The 20,283-nt window shown below is 37.7% G+C and overlaps 1 protein-coding gene across 4 annotated transcripts in view; it reads right to left on the bottom strand.

The window, feature by feature from the left end:
• The window catches only part of LOC131062006 (uncharacterized), a 334,716-nt gene that overhangs the window by 306,638 nt on the left and 7,795 nt on the right, over nucleotides 1–20,283 (bottom strand). For all 4 annotated transcript variants that reach the window (XM_059216662.1, XM_059216661.1, XM_059216660.1 and 1 more), the window contains exon 2: nucleotides 7,836–7,975. In XM_059216662.1, the coding sequence (XP_059072645.1) occupies nucleotides 7,836–7,975 (140 nt within the window). The remainder of the gene's footprint in view (nucleotides 1–7,835; nucleotides 7,976–20,283) is intronic.

Genomic DNA, 20,283 nt, shown 5'->3' with positions numbered 1-20,283 from the left:
TAATTCGAATTTTCGCGGTTGCTGTTTGAAAGGAATTTATCATTTTAGAATAAGCGATTTTTACCTTGGGCAATTGGTAATCTGAACTTGAGTGACTGGAATGGTTTGTGCAGTGTTTTACCTTGAATGTGAATCGCGCGAAATTGGCTCTGTCTCTCTTTAACCCTTACACGATCCCTTTCTTACGCAAACTTCGGCAGTATGGAGGGGTTTTACAAATTCGAATTGCATTTTCCTTGATGAAATGCTTGATCGCTATCACACAAACTTCGGACCTAAGCGACTTTCGGGGGGAATGAAAATGGATGGCAAGAAATTGCCCGACCCTGCTGCGTAAAGACGAATGGATAGTTCTGCAAATTTCGAAGATTAACGATTATCTCCTTAATTCGAATTTTCGCGGTTGCTGTTTGAAAGGAATTTATCATTTTAGACTAAGCGATTTTTACCTTAGGCAATTGGTAATCTGAACTTGAGTGACTGGAATGGTTTGTGCAATGTTTTACCTTGAATGTGAATCGCGCGAAATTGGCTCTGTCTCTCTTTAACCCTTACACGATCCCTTTCTTACGCAAACTTCGGCAGTATGGAGGGGTTTTACAAATTCGAATTGCATTTTCCTTGATGAAATGCTTGAGCGCTATCACACAAACTTCGGACCTAAGCGACTTTCGGGGGGAATGGAGGATTTTTATTAACTTCGTTCCTTCCTTGCCCTACACGGTGCAGTTTTGAAGTTTTATGGCGAATTTCGGAGCTATGGCGTTGTTTTGCAAACTTAAACTGCATTTTCTAACCCTAAGGGCGAACTTCGGACCATTGGGAACCCCTTTGCAAGCTATACGAACTTCGGATCCCAAGGCGTCCTTTGCGATTTTCGCGTCTTCTGGCAAAACTTTGGAGTTTTCATGAACTTCGGACCATAAGCGCATTTTGGAATTTTGCGACTTTCGCCCACTTAAATAGACTTCGGACCATTCCTCGTTCTTTGGGATTGTTTGGGAGTTTTTAAAACGTTTATGTTAACTAAAGCATTTTCGGACCATCTGTCCATTTTCGCAAATTTTGGAGTGTTTAACGTTTTGGCGAACTGGAGGCATTTTCGGACCACACAGCGCCTTTTGCAACTCGAAAAAACCTCGGACCTCAAGCCCATTTTCCCAAATTTCGAAGTGTTTAACGTTTTTTGCAACTTTATCATATTTTCGAATTTCGGCCCCAGGGTCCGAAATTAGGTGACTTAAGTGAATTTCGGACCATTTGGGGTCTTTTGCAAACTGAAGGTAAATTTCGGACCTTTTGCCAATTTTGGGGATTTTTGAATTTTTTGAGAATTTTACCCCAGGGTCCGAAATTCGGCCCCCTGGGCAATTTTGGCAATCTTTTAACCTTTTGAAGTTTTTTAAAATTTTAGCCTCTGGGTCCGAAATTAGGCCCATAAGGCAATTTTGGCAACTTTAAGCGAAATTTCGGACCTAGACCAGTTTTCGTAATTTTAACAAATTTTGAAATTTTTCTCAATTTGGCCTGAAAGTCCAAAATTTTACTCCTAGGGCGATTTTGGCGATTTAAACTTTCTCCTTGAGAAGCGCGAGCTTGGGCACTTGGGCAAGTTTTGCCAACCTTGGCATTTTGGCCAGGAAATTCGCTCCTTCACTAGCAGGCAAAAATCATCATTCATTCAAATCCCATAAACATCGCAAAGACATACCCTATGCAATCTATCTCATAGCTCTTGTGCGAAAAACGGCAACTTTGGGTCCTCGTGCGACCTTCAGACGCACTGCTCTTTGCCTGGCGGGCTTCGCCAATCTTTATCACCTTATGCCTATCCAAGGCGATTTCACAATTTTGAACAAACTCTTGGCATTCGTGCCCAAGGGCTTAAGACTAGCCTGATGGAATTATCGGTTCTTTCCTTTGACATCATCACTTCACGGACCAGTCGCGGACTCGCTCGAAAGGACGCAAGATGCTCTACGCGAAACTCAACAGGGCGAAGACGAAAGGCTCAAAAACAGGAAGGGGGACCCTGTCGACGACAGGGAGCGTGTGCAACGCACAACAGCATCCTAGTCATCGTCTCGGTCACTATCTCTACCAATCAGAGAAGTTCCACATCAGCACGTCCCGATTCAATGTACCTAGCTCATCCATGAGGGCACAAACTTCGAGGCACCTACCCTCATTATCTATTGGTCATGCCAAAGTGTTGTAATTATTTCATTGGCCAGAACTGAGTTTGTTGTAACAAACCCTAATTAGGGTTTTCATTGTAAAATCTCGGCCATTGATCTCAAATTAATCCAAGCCATTCATTGTAATGAGCTCTCAATATAAAGCTCAAGCTCCTCATTTTGAGAAGGTTAATAGCGAATAGTTAGTAGCAGGAGGAGAAGAGAATAGAAGATATAATTTAAGTTAGAATGGAATAGGAGGAGAAGAAATTGTTATTGAAGACTTGTACATGAGATATTCTTTTCATTGAAATTATGGTGAAATGTATTATTTCAACAAGCCTAATGGTTTCTACTTCTCATTTTGTTTTCATGTTAATTAGATTGAATGGAGGAATTTGTTGAATGCATTTATGTGGAATCCATTTAGTCCATATCACTAGCCTCTTGTTGATTGTAAGTGTTCCTTGTGTGGTCAACTGGAATACCATGCGCTTAACTTCAAATCGCTAATTCATCCATTGTTTATGCATTAACTTGAATGGTGAGCAGTGTTCGATGGTAATGATTTGAACATCTTTGAAATGTCCTTAGAAGATTGCACTGAGCTTGTGTCAAATTGTTCAGGTTGATGGTGAGACCTCGCCCGGTAGGATTCTATCTAATCATTCATCCATCTTCTTACATTCTAGGCCTTAGAATAGACTCTCTCAACCCTTCATCTTTTGCCATTTTTTCAAACTCAAGATAGTTTATTATCAAAAAGCATCACCATATTGCAACATCAGATGATCTAAGTTCTAGCGATTTAAGCGTTCGACAATTCAACATAAGTCCCCTTGTGATTCCAGGATAATCACATCAACCAACAAAGCTTATCCACACTTAGTGACCCTACATTCATGAACCTTGGAGTCTTCTCAAGTGATCCTTAAGCTAATCTTCAGCATTTTAGAGATTTTGTTCAAGAGAGGATAAGATACTTTTGGGTATTTTATTTTGTGTCTGCGTGTGCCTAAAAAACACATCAACAGGCATCAATGCCCATGTCTTTAGAATCAAAAAATTATGTCTCTAAGTGTAAAAAGAAGGGTAAAATCCCTAGGGTAGGGTTTGTTGCAGATGATCCAAATAAGCAACATGGCAGATCAAACTTGAAGATGGCAGAGATTGAAGGAATTCAAACATGGCAAAAGATTATCAAAGTCCGCCCAAGGAAGAATGGCCAATGCCTAGGGTAAGGTCAAGTCCACCCAAGGTAAAGTGTGAAGTTGGCTGATCAGAGGCAAAGTCCGCCATATCCAAGAGGAAGATTGTCCAATGATTCATCAAGTTCGCCAAGAAGAACATGGTCTAAGCAACCTCCAAGTCCACCAAGGGAAGCAAGATGAAATGGCATGTGAAGATCAAAGTCCACCTTGTCCAAGAAAGGGTGAAGTCCGCCCAAGGTATGTCCAATAAAGCATGAAGTCCGCCTTGGCAGGGATGTCCAAGAAGGCTCAAGGTCTGCCCTACCAAATTGCACAACGTCCAGCACAAGCTGAAGTCCGCCCTATGTATGGCCAAACAAGCTCAAAGTCCACCCTAGGAAAGTCTGCCACATTGATGAGAAGCTCCTAAATCTAGAAGCAATCTCCCTAATCCAACACTTGAAGAAGCACAAAGAGTTTTTCCTTTATTATCATTTGATGCAGAAGCATAACCAGAATAGCCTTTTTCCTTCTTAGCAGATTCTTGGTTTAATGAAGATGGAGATTCAATGACCCCTTTGTCAGTCTTCTCAAGATGTGTGAAGTAGTCGATATGTGTCTTCATACATTTATGTTCATCGTGACCAAGTTTCTTACAATAAGCACATTTAATCTTCTCCTTATTTCGTTTACCTTGATTTGAAGAAGGTTTAGTGTCCAATTTAGAAGTAGAAAAAGATCCATCTAAATTATTATCTCCTTGATTATTTTGTTTCTTAGATTGCTTTCCATTATCTTGCTGATCTTTAATGCCTTTATTTGCAGCGAAGGCATAGAACTTAGAAAATTTAGAGTGCCCATTTGAACCAACTTGTCCTGTTTTTTTGTGAGTTCATTAGCAAACACTTCAAGAGATGGCATTATATAGGTAGTTCCCAAGGCACTTTTAGTAGCATAAAATGTAGAAACAAAGACTGAGTAGTCACGACCAAGTTTAGAGAGAATATTTAGGATCAATTGTTTATCATATTCTCAAATCTGCATTGTTTCAATTGTAGTCTTATGGCCTTTAGTTCAGTGAAATCTTGTATAGCATCAAAACTTGAAGGACTTAAACCGATGAGCTCATTTTAATTTTCAAATCAAAATAGTTAAAGGGTGTTAGAATTGGAACTGTTTGTTGACTCATTTTTAGCGGAATTGAAGATTGTTTTGTGAGTACATGAAAATAAAAGCAAAACGAAAAAAAGAGACGCCCCCCTTTCCACTAGTCTCATAAATCACACCACAAGGTATTACAATATTGGTACTTTATGATTAGTGCAATTATAAGGCTTGTACCAAATTACAAAGCTCAATAGGCTCACAATGGAGAAAATTACAAATTTTGATACAAATTGAACCTAAGACAAATTCTAGAAAAAATGATCCTATACCTGTGTAGTATTCTTCAATACCTTTCTAATGACTATTTGTTTTCAAAAAACGGAGCTTTGAGGCAAAAGTTATGGCATGTTGAAAAAAAAAAAGCAACAAACAACTTCAACCTGCAATACCTAGCAAAAAATGACAAAATTTCTGATCAAAACTAGTGTGGATGGAAAGTGCTCATATCTAGCTTTCTAACAATATCTCCTTTGCAAAAAAATGACTTCTGGATCAAAAGTTATGAATTTTTGAAAATATGGTTCAATTTAGTCTACAGTGACGACCTTTTTTCCAACTAAAAATTTTCAAAAAATCAAATTCATTCAAAATGGACAGATTTTATATGAAAATAGGGGTTTATGGACCTTCCGAATGTAATAAAAGTATCAATGTGGGCTAAAAAATTGCTCCAATAAAAAGTTGTTTACCAGATCTGAGCTTGAAGCCCTTGTTTGCTATTGTGTCATATGGTGGACAAATTGAGTGAAACAAAAGTCAGATCTGACTTTCTTCAGCTTCCAAAATGCAATGGGATAGCCAAAAGTGTGTCCATAATAGCCAGAATAGTTGCAATCAGTAGATCTCACCAAGAAAACACATGCAAATATAAGATTAAATGATCTTTGTAAACCCATTCTGATTCTCACAATCATATGAAACACAAGAGAAGAGCATACAAGAATTCGCAAGATCATACAAAAAACTCCAATCTCTTAATTAGGAATCAAGTACTCAAAACTCATAAAACCAAAGCTCTGATACCATGTTAGAAATCTGAAATAGATACATAACCAAGATCTTTCTATGAGAGAAATAAGCTATAAAACTGTAAATGAAAGAAAACGATTACAAAATGTGATTCCAAGAGATGTACAAATGTCGAAATGGCAAGATTGCATTAGGAGCTCAATGAGATGCTGCAAAAGAATGACTACATGAATCAAAATACATGACCACTTCTTTGTCTCATAGGCAATTGGGTGCATGTTTTGCATTAGTACTACTCCAATCCCCTCACCTTAAACATCACACTCCAAAACAAAAGGCTAAGAGACATCAAGTAATGCCAAAACAAGGCAGTTCTCATTACCTCCTTAAGTTTATCAAATGTGCACTGAGCCTCCTCTGTCCATTTGAAAGCTCCCTTCTTCCCTTAGTGAGATTTGTAGGAGGTTCACCAAGCTAAGAGAACGCCTTCACAAACCTACAATAGTAACTGCATGATCGAAGGATCCCCTCAATTCTGTCGATGTCCTCGACAGTGGCCAATCCGATATGACTTGAATCTTCTCTTGATGGACCTTCACTCCATTCACACTGATCACATGCCAAGTAAAGTATCTCTGTCAACCCAAACTCATACTCGGAAGCTTTAGCAAACAAAGATTGTGCCTCCATGGTGCCCAACAACTCATCAAGGTGCCTAAGGTAATCCTCCTATGTCTTGTTGAAGTTAAGAATATCATCAAAGAATACCAGTAAAAACTTTTGCAGCTGCTTATTGAAAATTTGTTCATGCAAGACTAAAAGGTAGCGGGAGCATTAGTCAAACCAAAGGGCATGACCAAGAGCTCACAATAACCATAATGACAACTAAATGTTGTTTTGTGAATGTCCTACTCTCAAACTCTGATCTGATGGTATCTAGAATGAAAATTCGTCTTTGAAAAATAGACTGCACCAAGCAACTCATCCAAGAGCTCATTCATCCTGGAAATTGGATACTTGTTTTTTATGGTCATTTTGTTAAGTGCGCATCCACATAGAACCATGTTTTCTTCTTCACCAAAACAACTAAAGAAGCAAAGGGACTTGAGCTAGGCATGATGTGTCTTGTATCCAATAACTCCTTAATCGTTTTATGAGTCGACTCTTTGAATCTCTTCAAATGTCGATAAGTAGTAATAATGGGTTTAGAGCGCTCCTCTAGCTCGATCACATGCTTAAAACCCCCTATCCGGAAGTCTCTCAAAAGGAAGGTTATTGAAAAACACACCGTGCTTATTCAACACAAATTGGATATCCACATGATACTGCTCATCACCATCAAAAGGGATTTTGGAAGAAATCAAACACTAGGTTGCCTGAGCAACATCACCATGTCTAAAGATATCTCCATCCTCTTAGCCATCACGATCCTGGGAGCACCACTTGAAATACCTCTTACGACCACTTTTTCCCATCAACTTTGAGTTTCAATTCCATGGTTTGGAAGTTCTAAGAATACTTCCCTAATGAGTGCAACCACTAGACACCCAAAATAGCATTAGATATCCCAGCAAAGCTAAGCAAAGGTGTATTACATTTTTTTATTTGAAAAGCCCATAACAGATGCTGACTTATGTGCTTAAGCTTGGAAAATGAGATCTAAGCACAGCAGCGCCCCAACCAGCATACCACAAATCAACAATCCTTCAGTTTCTAATTTCCTTCAGTAAAAGGTTGCCGAATCTTTTATATGCAATTTATTACTGATTGAATCATGTATATACTTGTATAGACAGATTTTAAAAATCACATTGAAATCTTAAGATTGGCGACACGAGTAATAAATTTAGCCAGCAACAATCCATATAAATAATGCTGGTTGTGTGCAATTAGTTGTAGATGGATTTTTACTATTTACTCAAAAAATTCTGTTCACAAGAATGAACCATATGAAAACATAGTTTTCTGAAATTTAGTAATAAAAAAAAAATAAGCTTTATAAAATTAGATTCTATTGGATTTGAGATTTTTTTATGCATATGAAATTGACCTCAGCCAAAATTTGGTGTCTGTCATTTTCAGACAAAATGTTAAATTGACTTTTGTGATTCAAATTGCCTATAATTTGGTGCAATCTAATAAATTCTCCTACAGGGTTATGTTAAGGAACTAGAAGTTCTCAATGGCAACATGAAACAAACAAGCATGGCATCTTATATAACAGATAACAAGCATAATAATTTAATTCCTCATGAAAAACTTAAAAGCCAAACAAATGAAATCCTGCATAGAGACGAGAAGGAAGTAATAATAAAGACTACATGAAACTTACAATGTTGCCACAGCTAAAATTCGTTGAAAGGGATCAAAGGATAAGAGAGATGATGTTGATGGAATTCCATAGTGCAACGTTACATGTAAATTCAAATCGTCTGGTCTCAAACCCCCTTGTAGTAAACCAGATTGGTTCACCTAAATTAAAAGATAACATTGTTAGTACTTACAAATTATTCCAAAGGGCTACTATAAATTTGTTTTAGATAGTACAGAAAAGAAAAACAATCAAACTAAAGCAATCAGCCAAGTTCATAACATCTGAAGATAATACTTGTTACAATATCCTTAATAAGAATAACCTCCATTTATTGGATTATTGAAACATTATAAACAGAAAATAATGAAAATATTCCAGCATCTCTCATACTCTCCCATTTACTGAAGTGCTGTTTAAACAATAGAACAAAATACAAATCAATTTCACCGTTCGAAGTGAAATTTACCTAAAACCCTTCTGAGTTCCTAAACAACTGTTTACACAATTAATTTTTTCTTTTCCTGCATTTACAAATACAAATCACATTTGAATAACCAGCCATGATGATACTGTTGATGCATAATAGCTTCGGCAAGATAAGACATCTCTAACTATTCCTTTATCTGATATTTATAAATGCTCTCCTTAATTCTGTTATAACTTCCTTCATTTATGAAACTAATTATGTACTTACTATCGTCTGATAGTACCGATAATGAATCGGGGTTTTTTGTTCTAAACCCAATCCATTATCGGGCTATCATTTGATAGTCCAGATTTGCATATGATTATCGGGCTTCATAAAGAAATGATTATCGGGCTATAACATATTTTGATTGCCACCGATTATAATCAGATTAACACATTTAGTTACCGGACTTCACACAATTGTTATCATCGATTATAATCGGGTTAATGCATTTGTTTATCTGTCATAACAAACTTGTTTATTACCGATTACAATCGGTTGCATCATGCATTGCCACCGATTCATTATCGGTTATTAACCATCGGTGATTGCACATTGTTTATATTACCAACCGAATGATATCTTGCAAATGAAACCGATTAGGATCGATTAAGAAGAGGCACCAACCAAAGGATATCTTGGTCGATCATGTCCAAAGGACATGACCGATCAAGGTATCCCTTGATCGGTCCCCCTTCATTGGTATATATACACCAATGGAACATTGTGGGAGTGGCATAGAAATTCATTAATGTTCTCTCTCCATCTGCAGAAAAGCAAAATCAGAAATATTATATTGTGAATCAACAAAGAAATAATAATACATTACATTGCATATATATATAACATGTTCTTCAAATTGTAAATTGAATATGCATTTACATGGTATCAGAGCTATAGTTAATCGAACCTGAGGCTATTCAATTTTGTGGAAAATTTAAGAACTAGCTTATACCCAACATCACATTTCTCTAATGGCAAGCGCTATCAGATTTGAGGATAGACTTGAAGGAGGAGATAACTTCTCAGTGTGGAAATTCAGAATCAAAATGATCCTAAGAGAAAATAAAGTGGATTCATTTGTTCAAACTGAAAATGCACAACCTGAGATTGAACCTGACAAAGCAGCATGGATAGAGGGAAATGAAAAGGCTATTAAGATAATAGTTGATGGGGTGAGAAATAACATAATGCCCATCATAAAGAAACATGAGACGGCCTATAAAATGTTCAACGCACTTGAAAACACATTTGAGATATCAAATGCAAGTCGAACTCTGGCCTTAAAACGAGAGATCAATCATATAGCCATGAACAAAGGGGAGTCGGTCAATGCTTACTTCATGCGGATATCAACCCTAAGAGATGAACTAGCAACCCTTGGATACGAGATCCAAAGCAAAGAGTTAACACTCATTGCTCTAGATGGGTTACCTAGTGTGTGGGACACATTCATCCAAGGCATCAGTGAAAGGTCCAAATATCCAAAGTCTAAAAGATTAAGAGATGATTGTCTCCAAGAGGAATCAAGGTTGAATAAGAAAGGAATAAAACAAAAGAATATAGATGAAGATCTGCAAGTTCTAAACACAAACTCTAACAAGAAAAACAAAAAGAAGCAGTTTAGGAAGAGGAAAGGTCGTCAAGGCAAGAACACTTCAAAGAAGGATCTGTCACATATTCAATGTTACAGGTGTGACAAGTTCGGACACTATGTTGCTAAGTGTCCGGAAAGAGCCAAACAACAAGCTACATTTGCCAAGGCAAGAAAAACTAAAGGAAAAGATGATTCTGAGAATTATGTACTCTACTCAGCACTGACAAACCAAGCTTCAAACAAGGTTAACTCATGGGTGATCGACAGTGGCTCATCCAGACACATTACAGGGTTTAGAGAAGTGCTAGACTGCATGATAGAGGAGAATGATGAGGAAGTGACCATCGGAGATGACTCCACACATCCAGTCAGAGGAATTGGAACCTGCACCATCAAACTGAAGACAGGCATATAATTGCAACTCAAAGGAGTACTATATGTCCCTGGCATCAAGAGAAATCTAGTCTCTATATCAGCACTAGAGGATAATGGATACAGAGTGACCTTCATGGACAACAGAGTGTTGGCTTGGCCAAGGAATTCTTCTATCAAGAAAGCTAAAACCATTGGTCAAAGACAAGGCTATTTGTATGAGCTGTGCACAGAGCCCAACCTAGCCCTAATCCATGAAGCCACAGATGCTAATGAAGTTTGGCATAGAAGACTAGGCCACCTGAATTTTATAACTTTATCATCAATGGGAAACCTTGTCACAGGTCTATCCAAGTTAAAGCAATATCATTCAGGGGCATGCAAGGGATGTGCCCTAGGTAAAAATACTAAGGGTGCCTTCCAAAATAGTACTAGGAAAACAAGCAAATTTTTGGAGTTAGTTCATTCTGTGGACCTATGTCCGTACCCTCTCTAGGGGGATTTTTGTATTATGTAATATTTGTTGATGACTACTCTAGGAAAACTTGGATCTACTTTTTGAAGTGTAAAGAATCAGAAGAGATCCTCAATAGGTTTAAAGAATTTAAATCACTAACAGAAAACTACTCAAGAAACAAAATTAAAACTTTAAGAACTGACAATGGGGGGGAATACACCTCAGATTTGTTTAAACATTTTTTGTAAAAACACTGGAATTAAGAGGGAGCTTACAATACCTTATAACCGTCAACAAAATGGGGTAGCTGAAAGGAAAAGTAGGAAAATTGTAGAAGCTGCCAAAGCCATGATTCTTGATCAAAATCTAAATACCAATCTTTGGGCAGAAGCAACAAGCACTGTTGTATATATACAAAATAGATGTCCTCACTCCCACCTTGAAGACAAAACTCCTGAGGAAGTCTTTACTAAAATAAAGCCAGATATCAGCCACCTTAGGATATTTGAGTGTCCTGTCTATATTCATATACCTAAAGAGAAAAGACTAAAACCAGAGCCTTCTGGAAAAAGGGGAATACTTGTAAGATATAGTGAAACCTCCAAGGCCTACAGAATCTATATATTTGGTCAAAGGAATATTGAACTAAGTAGGGATGTAATCTTTAAAGAGGACTTAGCCTTCAAAAGAGCCCAAAGCTCAATAGAATCTGAAGCCTATATCCCTACCCCTAACATAGATGAAGATCCTGCTCCTGAGCTTCAAAGGGAGAATCTTGAGGAAACTGAAGGTGAAACTCAAAACCCACCTAGAGAAAATCTCAAGAAAAGACCACTATGGGCCACCAAAACTGTAGAAGAAGCTCATAGGTTTGCTGCTCCTTCAGGAACCTTCAAAGAAAGCAAAAGGCCTAACAAATTCACTAGCTATGTTGCACTTATGAATGATCTTTCTAAAACTGAACCCAACAATGTATCAGATGCACTTAAACATCAAGTATGGAAGGATGCTATGTCTGAGGAGTATCAATCCATAATGAAGAATGATGTTTGGGAGATTGTTCCTAAGCCAACTAGAAAATTTGTTGTTTCTTCTAAATGCCTTTTTTTTTCTAAGATCAAACATGTTGCAGATGGCAATATTGAAAAACATAAGGCCATATTTGTAGCTAGAGGGTTCTCTCAAAAGGAAGGAATAGATTATGAAGAGACATTTGCACCTGTAGCCAGATATACCTCAATAAGAGCTGTACTAGCCATTGCAGCAGCAAAGGGATGGAAAGCACATCAAATGGATGTTAAGACAGCATTCCTTAATGGTGAGATCTCAAAAGAAGTATACCTAGAGCAACCTGAAGGGTTTGAAATTCATTATGCAGAGTCTCATGTGTGTAGACTCAAGAATGCTCTCTATGGGCTTAAACAGGCTCCCAGGGATGGAGAAGATCACCTCATAGATCAATGCAAGAAAGATCTATCTAAAGAATTTGATATGAAGGACTTGGGACTCCTTCATTACTTCCTAGGCTTGGAAGTATGGCAGAATTCTGATAACATTATTCTAAACCAAGGCAAGTATAACTTGGACATTTTGAAGAGATTTGGAATGCTAAACTACAGACCCATTACCTCTCCGATAAAAACCAGCAGCAGAGTCACAACCCACTGATCCTACTCAATACAGGCAAATGATTGGGTCCCTGATGTATCTGGTAAACACAAGACCAAATATATGTTATGCAGTTAATGCTTGGAGTCAGTTTATGTGTGAGCCAAAGGAGATACACCTAGTTGCAGTAAAACACATTATGAGATATTTACAAGGCACCTTAAAACCTTGGCGTCAAATATGAGAAAGTTGATCTAAATCTACACGGATTCACAGATTCAGATTGGGCTCGAAGTGTGACTGACAGGAAAAGCACCTCAAGATGCTGCTTCAGTTTAGGTTCAGCCATGATATCTTGGATCAACAGAAAGCAGTCTTTTGTAGCTCAGAGTTCCATCGAGGCCGAATACATTGCAGCTTCCATGGCTGCCCGAGAGGCTGTGTGGCTTAGGAAGATGCTTGTGGGATTGTTTGGTGAACCTATGAAACCTACTGTTATCCATTGAGACAACCAAAGCTGCATAAAACTTTCAGTAAATCCAGTGTTCCATGACAGATCCAAGCACATTGAGATTCCATACCATTATGTGCGAGATATGGTAGACAAAAATATGATCCAATTGGAATATGTTTGTACAGGAGATCAGATTGCAGATATTCTGACCAAACCACTTTCCAAAGTGACGGTTGATCATTTCAGAAAAGGTTTAGGTATGATAGAAAGGAAATTTGCTTTGTAATCTGTACTTGCATATCAATAAGATGTTTAATGTGTAAACTTCTGTGTCATGTTAGGACTTTAACCCCCTGTGTTCATGTCTAAGAGGTGACAATCTCTCAGATAATGAACATTTGTATGTAGACATTATAAGGTGATGATCTTATGATGTTCAAACCAGTTATCATGTTGGATCTCTGGTATGCCATGGATGTGCCATGATTGTGTTGTGGTAAAACATTTGGATAAAATGTTAGTGCACATACCACAACTTGGATAAGTTGAGAATTTAACTATTCTCATGTGTTTATCCTTAAGTATTGCGTGCTTAGGCAATATTGATATCACGTGTTTAGGTGATATCTTGTCATCACAAGGTGATGAATCTCTTGTATCACATGTTTAGGTGATACTCCATGTCACGTACTTAGGTGATATGGTTTCTTCAACTTTCTTGTATCATATGCTTTGATGATACTTCATGTCATATGTTTAGGTGATGTGAACCCTTGGAGATTGAGATTATAAACTATATAAGGAATTCTGGTTATCAAGAGAAATGTGATGCTGGATGCTTTATCTGATATTTATCTTCCCAAGCTAAGAGGGAGTGTTGATGCATAATAGCTTCGGCAAGATAAGACATCTCTAACTATTCCTTTATCTAATATTTATAAATGCTCTCCTTAATTCTGTTATAACTTCCTTCATTTATGAAACTAATTATGTACTTACTATCATCTGATAGTACCGATAATGAATCGGGGTTTTTTGTTCTAAACCCGATCCATTATCGGGCTATCATTTGATAGTCCAAATTTGCATATGATTATCGGGCTTCATAAAGAAATGATTATCGGGCTATAATCGGGTTAATGCATTTGTTTATCTGTCATAACAAACTTGTTTATTACCGATTACAATCGGTTGCATCATGCATTGCCACCGATTCATTATCGGTTATTAACCATCGGTGATTGCACATTGTTTATATTACCAACCGAATGATATCTTGCAAATGAAACCGATTAGGATTGGTTAAGAAGAGGCACCGACCAAGGGATATCTTGGTCGATCATGTCCAAAGGACATGACCGATCAAGGTATCTCTTGATCGGTCCCCCTTCATTGGTATATATACACCGATGGAACATTGTGGGAGTGGCATAGAAATTCATTAATGTTCTCTCTCCATCTGCAGAAAAGCAAAATCAGAAATATTATATTGTGAATCAACAAAGAAATAATAATACATTACATTGCATATATATATAACATGTTCTTCAAATTGTAAATTGAATATACATTTACAGATACCATCAAAACCAAAGAAACAAGACTCAGACTCTGCAGTAACTTGGTAGGGCCAAAAAATACAAGCCAACATACCTTGCCAAAAGAATGCTCCTCAGCCAAAAAAATATTGAAATATGGTCAAAGACTTGGCATGTGAAATCATCAAGTGGTTTTAGTAAGAATCAAGCAGATGGAGTTCAAGGTTTTTTACCAAAATGATGTGGCAAGACTCATCTGGAATCAAATAGGAGTTTCAAACTCCAAGTTATATTGTTTGATAATGGCACAGCATGAAGAGAAATTGTCCTAGAAGATGAACAATCAATTTTTGATGATTCAGGATCATTACCCAATAACGGCTAAGCAGGGGGCATAGCGAAGAGGCGAACCATTTGGAGAACAGAGAGACATTGGGAGAAACAGGAAAAACTAAAGATTAACCAAACCAAAAAAATCAAATTATAATCTATATCAAGGCATAGAACAGATTTTTCCATTTTGTGTAATAGTTTAGGTTTGTTATAAACATGATTGTAAGTCATTTAAATGGCAATTTTTAGAATCAATACAGGGAATGTTGTTGTTTCCATTTGGCAAAGAGTGTTGACTGACAATTGTTTAGGTTGCTAGGTTAGGCTGTATTTCATTGGACCCCTCACCTAGACTGCACCAAGTGGTATCAAAGCAAGGTTTTGTTAGTTGGGTGTCTTGTGAGGTTCTAATTGATTTGTTATAGGCATGAGGAAGCCTTGTAACTGCAAAAAGTTGTGGGAGAGAGGCACTGGATGGTATCAGAGAAGGAATAGTTTGCTGTGCAAAGTGTCTTATCCAGATTTTTAGATTTGGGATAATTGAATTGTGTACTTTATTTATTTATGGTAATATGCCTCCAAGAAGAAAAGTTCCTGCAATGAAGAAAATGGAGGAGATGTTTGAGCTACTTTGAAATGAGATGGTGCTTTGGTAGTTAACCCCATAAGAAATCCTAAAAATGGAGATGGTAGTGAAGAAGCTGAAATGGAAGAGAGAGCAAGGGAAGAAGAGCAACCTTTGAACGGAGGAGAAGATCATTTCCTGAGAGCTCTTATGCAAATTGGCAGAAGAAACATGATGGAAGTCCCTAGCTTTTCTGGTTCTTGGAATTCAAATAAGTAATTGATTGGATCTATGAGTTAGAAGTGTATTTTGAATATAAAAATATCTATTGCCCTCACAGGGTGAACATGGCATGAACCAAACTCAAGGGGCATGTACCCCTTTGGTGGAGAGAGTTGCAAAGTAAAAGAGTGATGAACGAGCAAGTGAAATCACATAATAGAATCAAATGGTCACAAAATTGAAGGGAAAATTTCTTCCTAGAGATTATGAATTGAAGCTATTGAAGAAGTTTCAAAGCTAAAGACAAAAGGAAATGAGCGTAAAGGACTACACTAAGGAATTCTGCAAGATGTTAATCAAATCAAGACACCATGAAATGGATAGAGAAAAAGTAGCCAGATATTTGAATGGGTTGAAAACCAACATTCAATACAAAATGAGTATTCTATGAATTGATTCGGTAGAGGAGGCAAATTGGTCACAGAATAGAAGTTGTCTAGAAGATAGCAGAATAATTCAAGAAGAGGAAGGTTCTCTAGAACAAGACAACAATCAAACAATAATAGAAGACAGCATGCACAAGGAGAGTCAAGCAATTCTCAAAACAATGACTATAATCAAAACAAAGGAGGAAGAGACTACAATGGCAGAGGAAGAAGAATAGGATTCATGGACAAATGCTATAGACAACAGGACAGTGGTAGAAGAAATGAGGCAAGAAATCACATCATGCAAGTGGATGAGGAGAGTGTTGCTTCACCCAAGTCAACAAAAGAACCAAAGCAAGGAGAATCTTCCATAATGCAGAGTGTTGTTCAAAAAAACTAAGGAGGAGAACAGGCCAATGCAAAGTATGAATTTATTTAAAACTGTATGCGAATCTGGAGATAAATGCTGCAAGGTCATAGTGGACAACAGAAACATAATGAATTTAGTGTGTTGAATTAGATGGTCAAAAAGCTTGGGATGAAGAAGGTTGAACACCCAAATCCATATAAGGTTTCATGGTAAAAGAAATGAGGCAAGAAATCACATCATGCAAGCGGATGAGGAGAGTGTTGCTTCACCCAAGTGCACAAAAGAACCAAAGCAAGGAGAATCTTCCATAATGCAGAGAGTGTTGTTCAAAACAACTAAGGAGGAGAACAAGCCAATGCAAAGTACGAATTTATTTAAAACTGTATGCAAATCTGGAGATAAATGCTGCAAGGTCATAGTGGACAACAGAAACATAAAGAATTTAGTGTGTTGAATTAGATAGTCAAAAAGCTTGGGATGAAGAAGGTTGAACACCCAAACCCATATAAGGTTTCATGGTTACAAACGGGACATCAAATCTTGTTTTGTGAGCAGCATTTAGTAAACCTTCAGATTAGTTAATATAAAGATGAAGTTTTGTGTGATATAATGCCCATAATTGTTTGTCAGATTTTATCGGGAAAGTCTTAGCTATTTTAAAGAAAGACTATGCATGATAGTAGGATGAACACCTACTCTCTTGAGAAATATGGGAGAAAGTATACATTTAGTCCACTGAAGGACAATAGGGAAGAAGTAAACAGCGATTATAAGGTGTGTTTGACATCAAGAAAAGAGTCCTTAAGAGAGATGAAGATGGAGAAAGCTTGTTATGCTTTCATCCCCAAAATCATGAATGATGGGACCACGTCGAGTGGATGAAACTGCACATTAATGTGATCCAAAGAGTAATTGAACAAAAGTAGAAAGAGAAGAATGTCACCCATGTGACAATGTGGAAAAAATTGAGCAAATGGTGGGATATTGTGTAAATTCCATATTTGATGTGGAGACTGAAGAAGAAGACCCCATCTTTAGAATCAACTTAGAGTCAAGATAGAGTCAATTCATTTCACGTACTTTTCAAATGCATCAAATGATTCATTTGATTCTTTAATGGAAGTAAAAGCATATGGTGGGATGCATACTTTGCATACCTCATTGGGTTTGGGTTGTGTTGACGTGGCTAAAGTCGGATTCCCAACTCTCTTCGGTCAACGCAGAATAGAATGTTGAGTATCCTATCCTCTCTTGAATAAGGAAATCCCTAATGCTGTTTTAGATGATCAAAGGGGGCAACCTCAAGGTTCCAAATGTCAGGTCTTGACTATGGGATAACTCAACGGTTTGATGTGTTTTGCTGGTAACACAAGGGGCTTACGTTTACAACAAGTTGGTCTGCATCTAACGATGCTGCAATTCTCGGACTAGGAAATAAATAGAAAAAGAGAAGGGTTTAGGAATCCTAAGTACAGTGATGGTAATGGTTGGCGTTGCGGGTAGACAGATTTCAAATAACTAATCCTTGTTTCACCAGAGACACCCTCACAACTTGACAAGAACAGTGCAAACTCCAAAGGATAAATTGATTTTCAAACTACGAAGATTCATCCAGGCACCCAATTCTGGCGCAGCCTGAGACAAATACCCACAGTTGAACTAAGCACAGTTTTGGATTCAGACTAACCATACACAGTGACCTGCAATCAACAGGCCCCCAATGGTATGAACCGGAAACCTCATCAAATACCCCCCACACTTCACCATTAAAACCACTAAACTCTAATTCTAACCAGCTAAAGGGAAACCATGCAAACAGAAGAAAACCAAAATAACCAACACCATACTTCAATGTTCATATATTGATTTCAACTACTATTACAACAAATTCTTTCAGCAGTCCTATTTTATTCTACTTCTAACTTGCAAACTGTATCTAACTTCTAAAATCTAACTCCTAAAAACTCTAATTGCTAAAAATCTAACCCTTTACAATGAGAGAGGCCCTGCCTTTTATAGATTTTACAATTCAAATCAAGGGCCAGGTTTGAAAGTATCCAACAACTGCAATCTACCTTCTAGAAACTTGGAAGCTTTAACCCATGCCTAGTTATCTTCAAATGTCCTCCCAGCCACTTTTCCAGCTACTGGCAACTATTTGGCATCAATTCAATCGATCAGGTAGCTGAGGAATAACTGACTTGTGTACCCCCCTTGCTTTAAATACATTAAAAGGGGCCCACAGGTAGCCATTTATACATTAAAACAGTTAAGTTTTACAAACTGATTTTCTAGAATCAATTCCAGCTGTATAATTTGAGTGGTTTCTGAGTGTGTATATATTCGTAGCATTCTGCGTATACCACTGCTCTCCAAAGACTTGAAATATCATCTCCTTGGTCCTTTCGTGTTGTGGTTGCCTCTACCCCACAACATGTTCTTCATTGACACCGCCCTATGGTAGTCTTTGTGCGTCATCATCTTCATCACCCGACTCGAACACGATCCTATCCTCAATCTGTGCTTTAGGTTGCCACCTTAGCTCTTCCCAATGACGTCGATCTACAAACAATCAATTTCGACTTGAATCAATCACCTCGAAAAATATAAACGATTTTAACAAAAATTAAATTTTTCCAACGTAATGTCAGGCTTCGTTTTGGCGGATAAGAGGGGAAAATAAAAAATATTCACTTTTTAAATTAATTTGAATCCCCTCTTTTCTCTTTTTTCTTGGCCGATTCAATGAAAGGGTAAAACTCGGCCTTTTAGGCCGAAATGTGAGACTTTGTTAAAAAAAGCTCCCCTTTTGATTGGCCAAACTCAACCTTTAAATGTAAATGTGCGATTTTTTGTTTGATTTGCCTCCTTCCTTGCCTGCAAAAATCGCAGGACTCATGCCTTTTGGAAAAATACGAAAAACTCGGCTTCTTTAGGGCAAATGCAAACAAACTTTCCCTCTAACGTGTTTGCTTTGTTTGGGCGATCAACTAAGGGTGAATGCAAACTCGGGATTTTCAAGAGAAATGCAAACTACGTCCATCACTCCAAACTCAGGCCTTGGAGAAAAATTGAAAGACTCGCCTTCATTATAAAGTCGCAGGGTTCGCCTTTATGCCCAAACTTAGGTTTTTGAAACAAAATGACAAAATCGCTCCCTTTTGGAAAAACTCGGCCCTTTTAGGCACTTTGCAAGCTCTTTTTACTTGGCCAACTCGCCTAGGACGGAAGTCCGGGTTTTTAGGCGAAATGCAAACTCGGGATTTTGAAGGAAAAGAAAGGGTGTGACTTTGCATCTTCAAACGCACTTAACTATTATGGACAAAACTCGGCCATTTGGAATAAAATGAAAGATTCACTTTATACGTCCAAACTCGGGCTTGAAAGCAAAATCGTGAGCCTTTCTTCTTTTCCAAACTCGGCCCTTTGGAGAGAAATGAAAGATTTTTGCCTTTGGCTTTGTTTGCAAAACTCACAAATTAATCAAAAACGCCGAACTTCTTTGTCTTTGTTTGTTTCTTGCATTTAATCAAGGGAGAAACTCGAGCATTTTCAGGGAAATGGGCGATTTTTTAATTTCCTGCAAAAATGTCGACTTTTGCCCTTTGATTCGATTTTTGCTTGAGAGAGAGTTCGCTTGCAAGTGAATTGTAAGTTGAACCCCCTAAGGCACAATTCGGCCTTTTGGAATAAAATCTAAGACCTTGACTTTTTTAAAGTTTTCGGCCTTTTGGAGTAAAATCTAAGACCTTGACTTTTTTAAAGTTTTCGCCCTTTAAGTCTAACATTCAAAAATAACTTGGCCTGTAAAGTTTGTAATCTTTTCCGAAGAACTTCCCCGAGACTTAATTCACGCTTTGTTACCTCCAGGACTTAGGATCCTTGACCAGTTTGAAATTCCAAATTAGCTCATTCTTCCAAACTCTCGCATCTTACTCTGCCAACTAGGCAAAATTCCTATGCAGGACCTCGAAGAGGCAGGCAACAAGGGGGACCCTATCGATGACGGGGAGTGTGTGCAAGGCACAATAGGTTGGTCTCCTTAACATGTTT

The sequence above is a fragment of the Cryptomeria japonica genome, chromosome 2 (assembly GCF_030272615.1).
Source record: "Cryptomeria japonica chromosome 2, Sugi_1.0, whole genome shotgun sequence".
Taxonomy (NCBI): Eukaryota; Viridiplantae; Streptophyta; class Pinopsida; order Cupressales; family Cupressaceae; genus Cryptomeria; species Cryptomeria japonica.
This window is presented reverse-complemented; position numbering and strand designations above follow the sequence as displayed.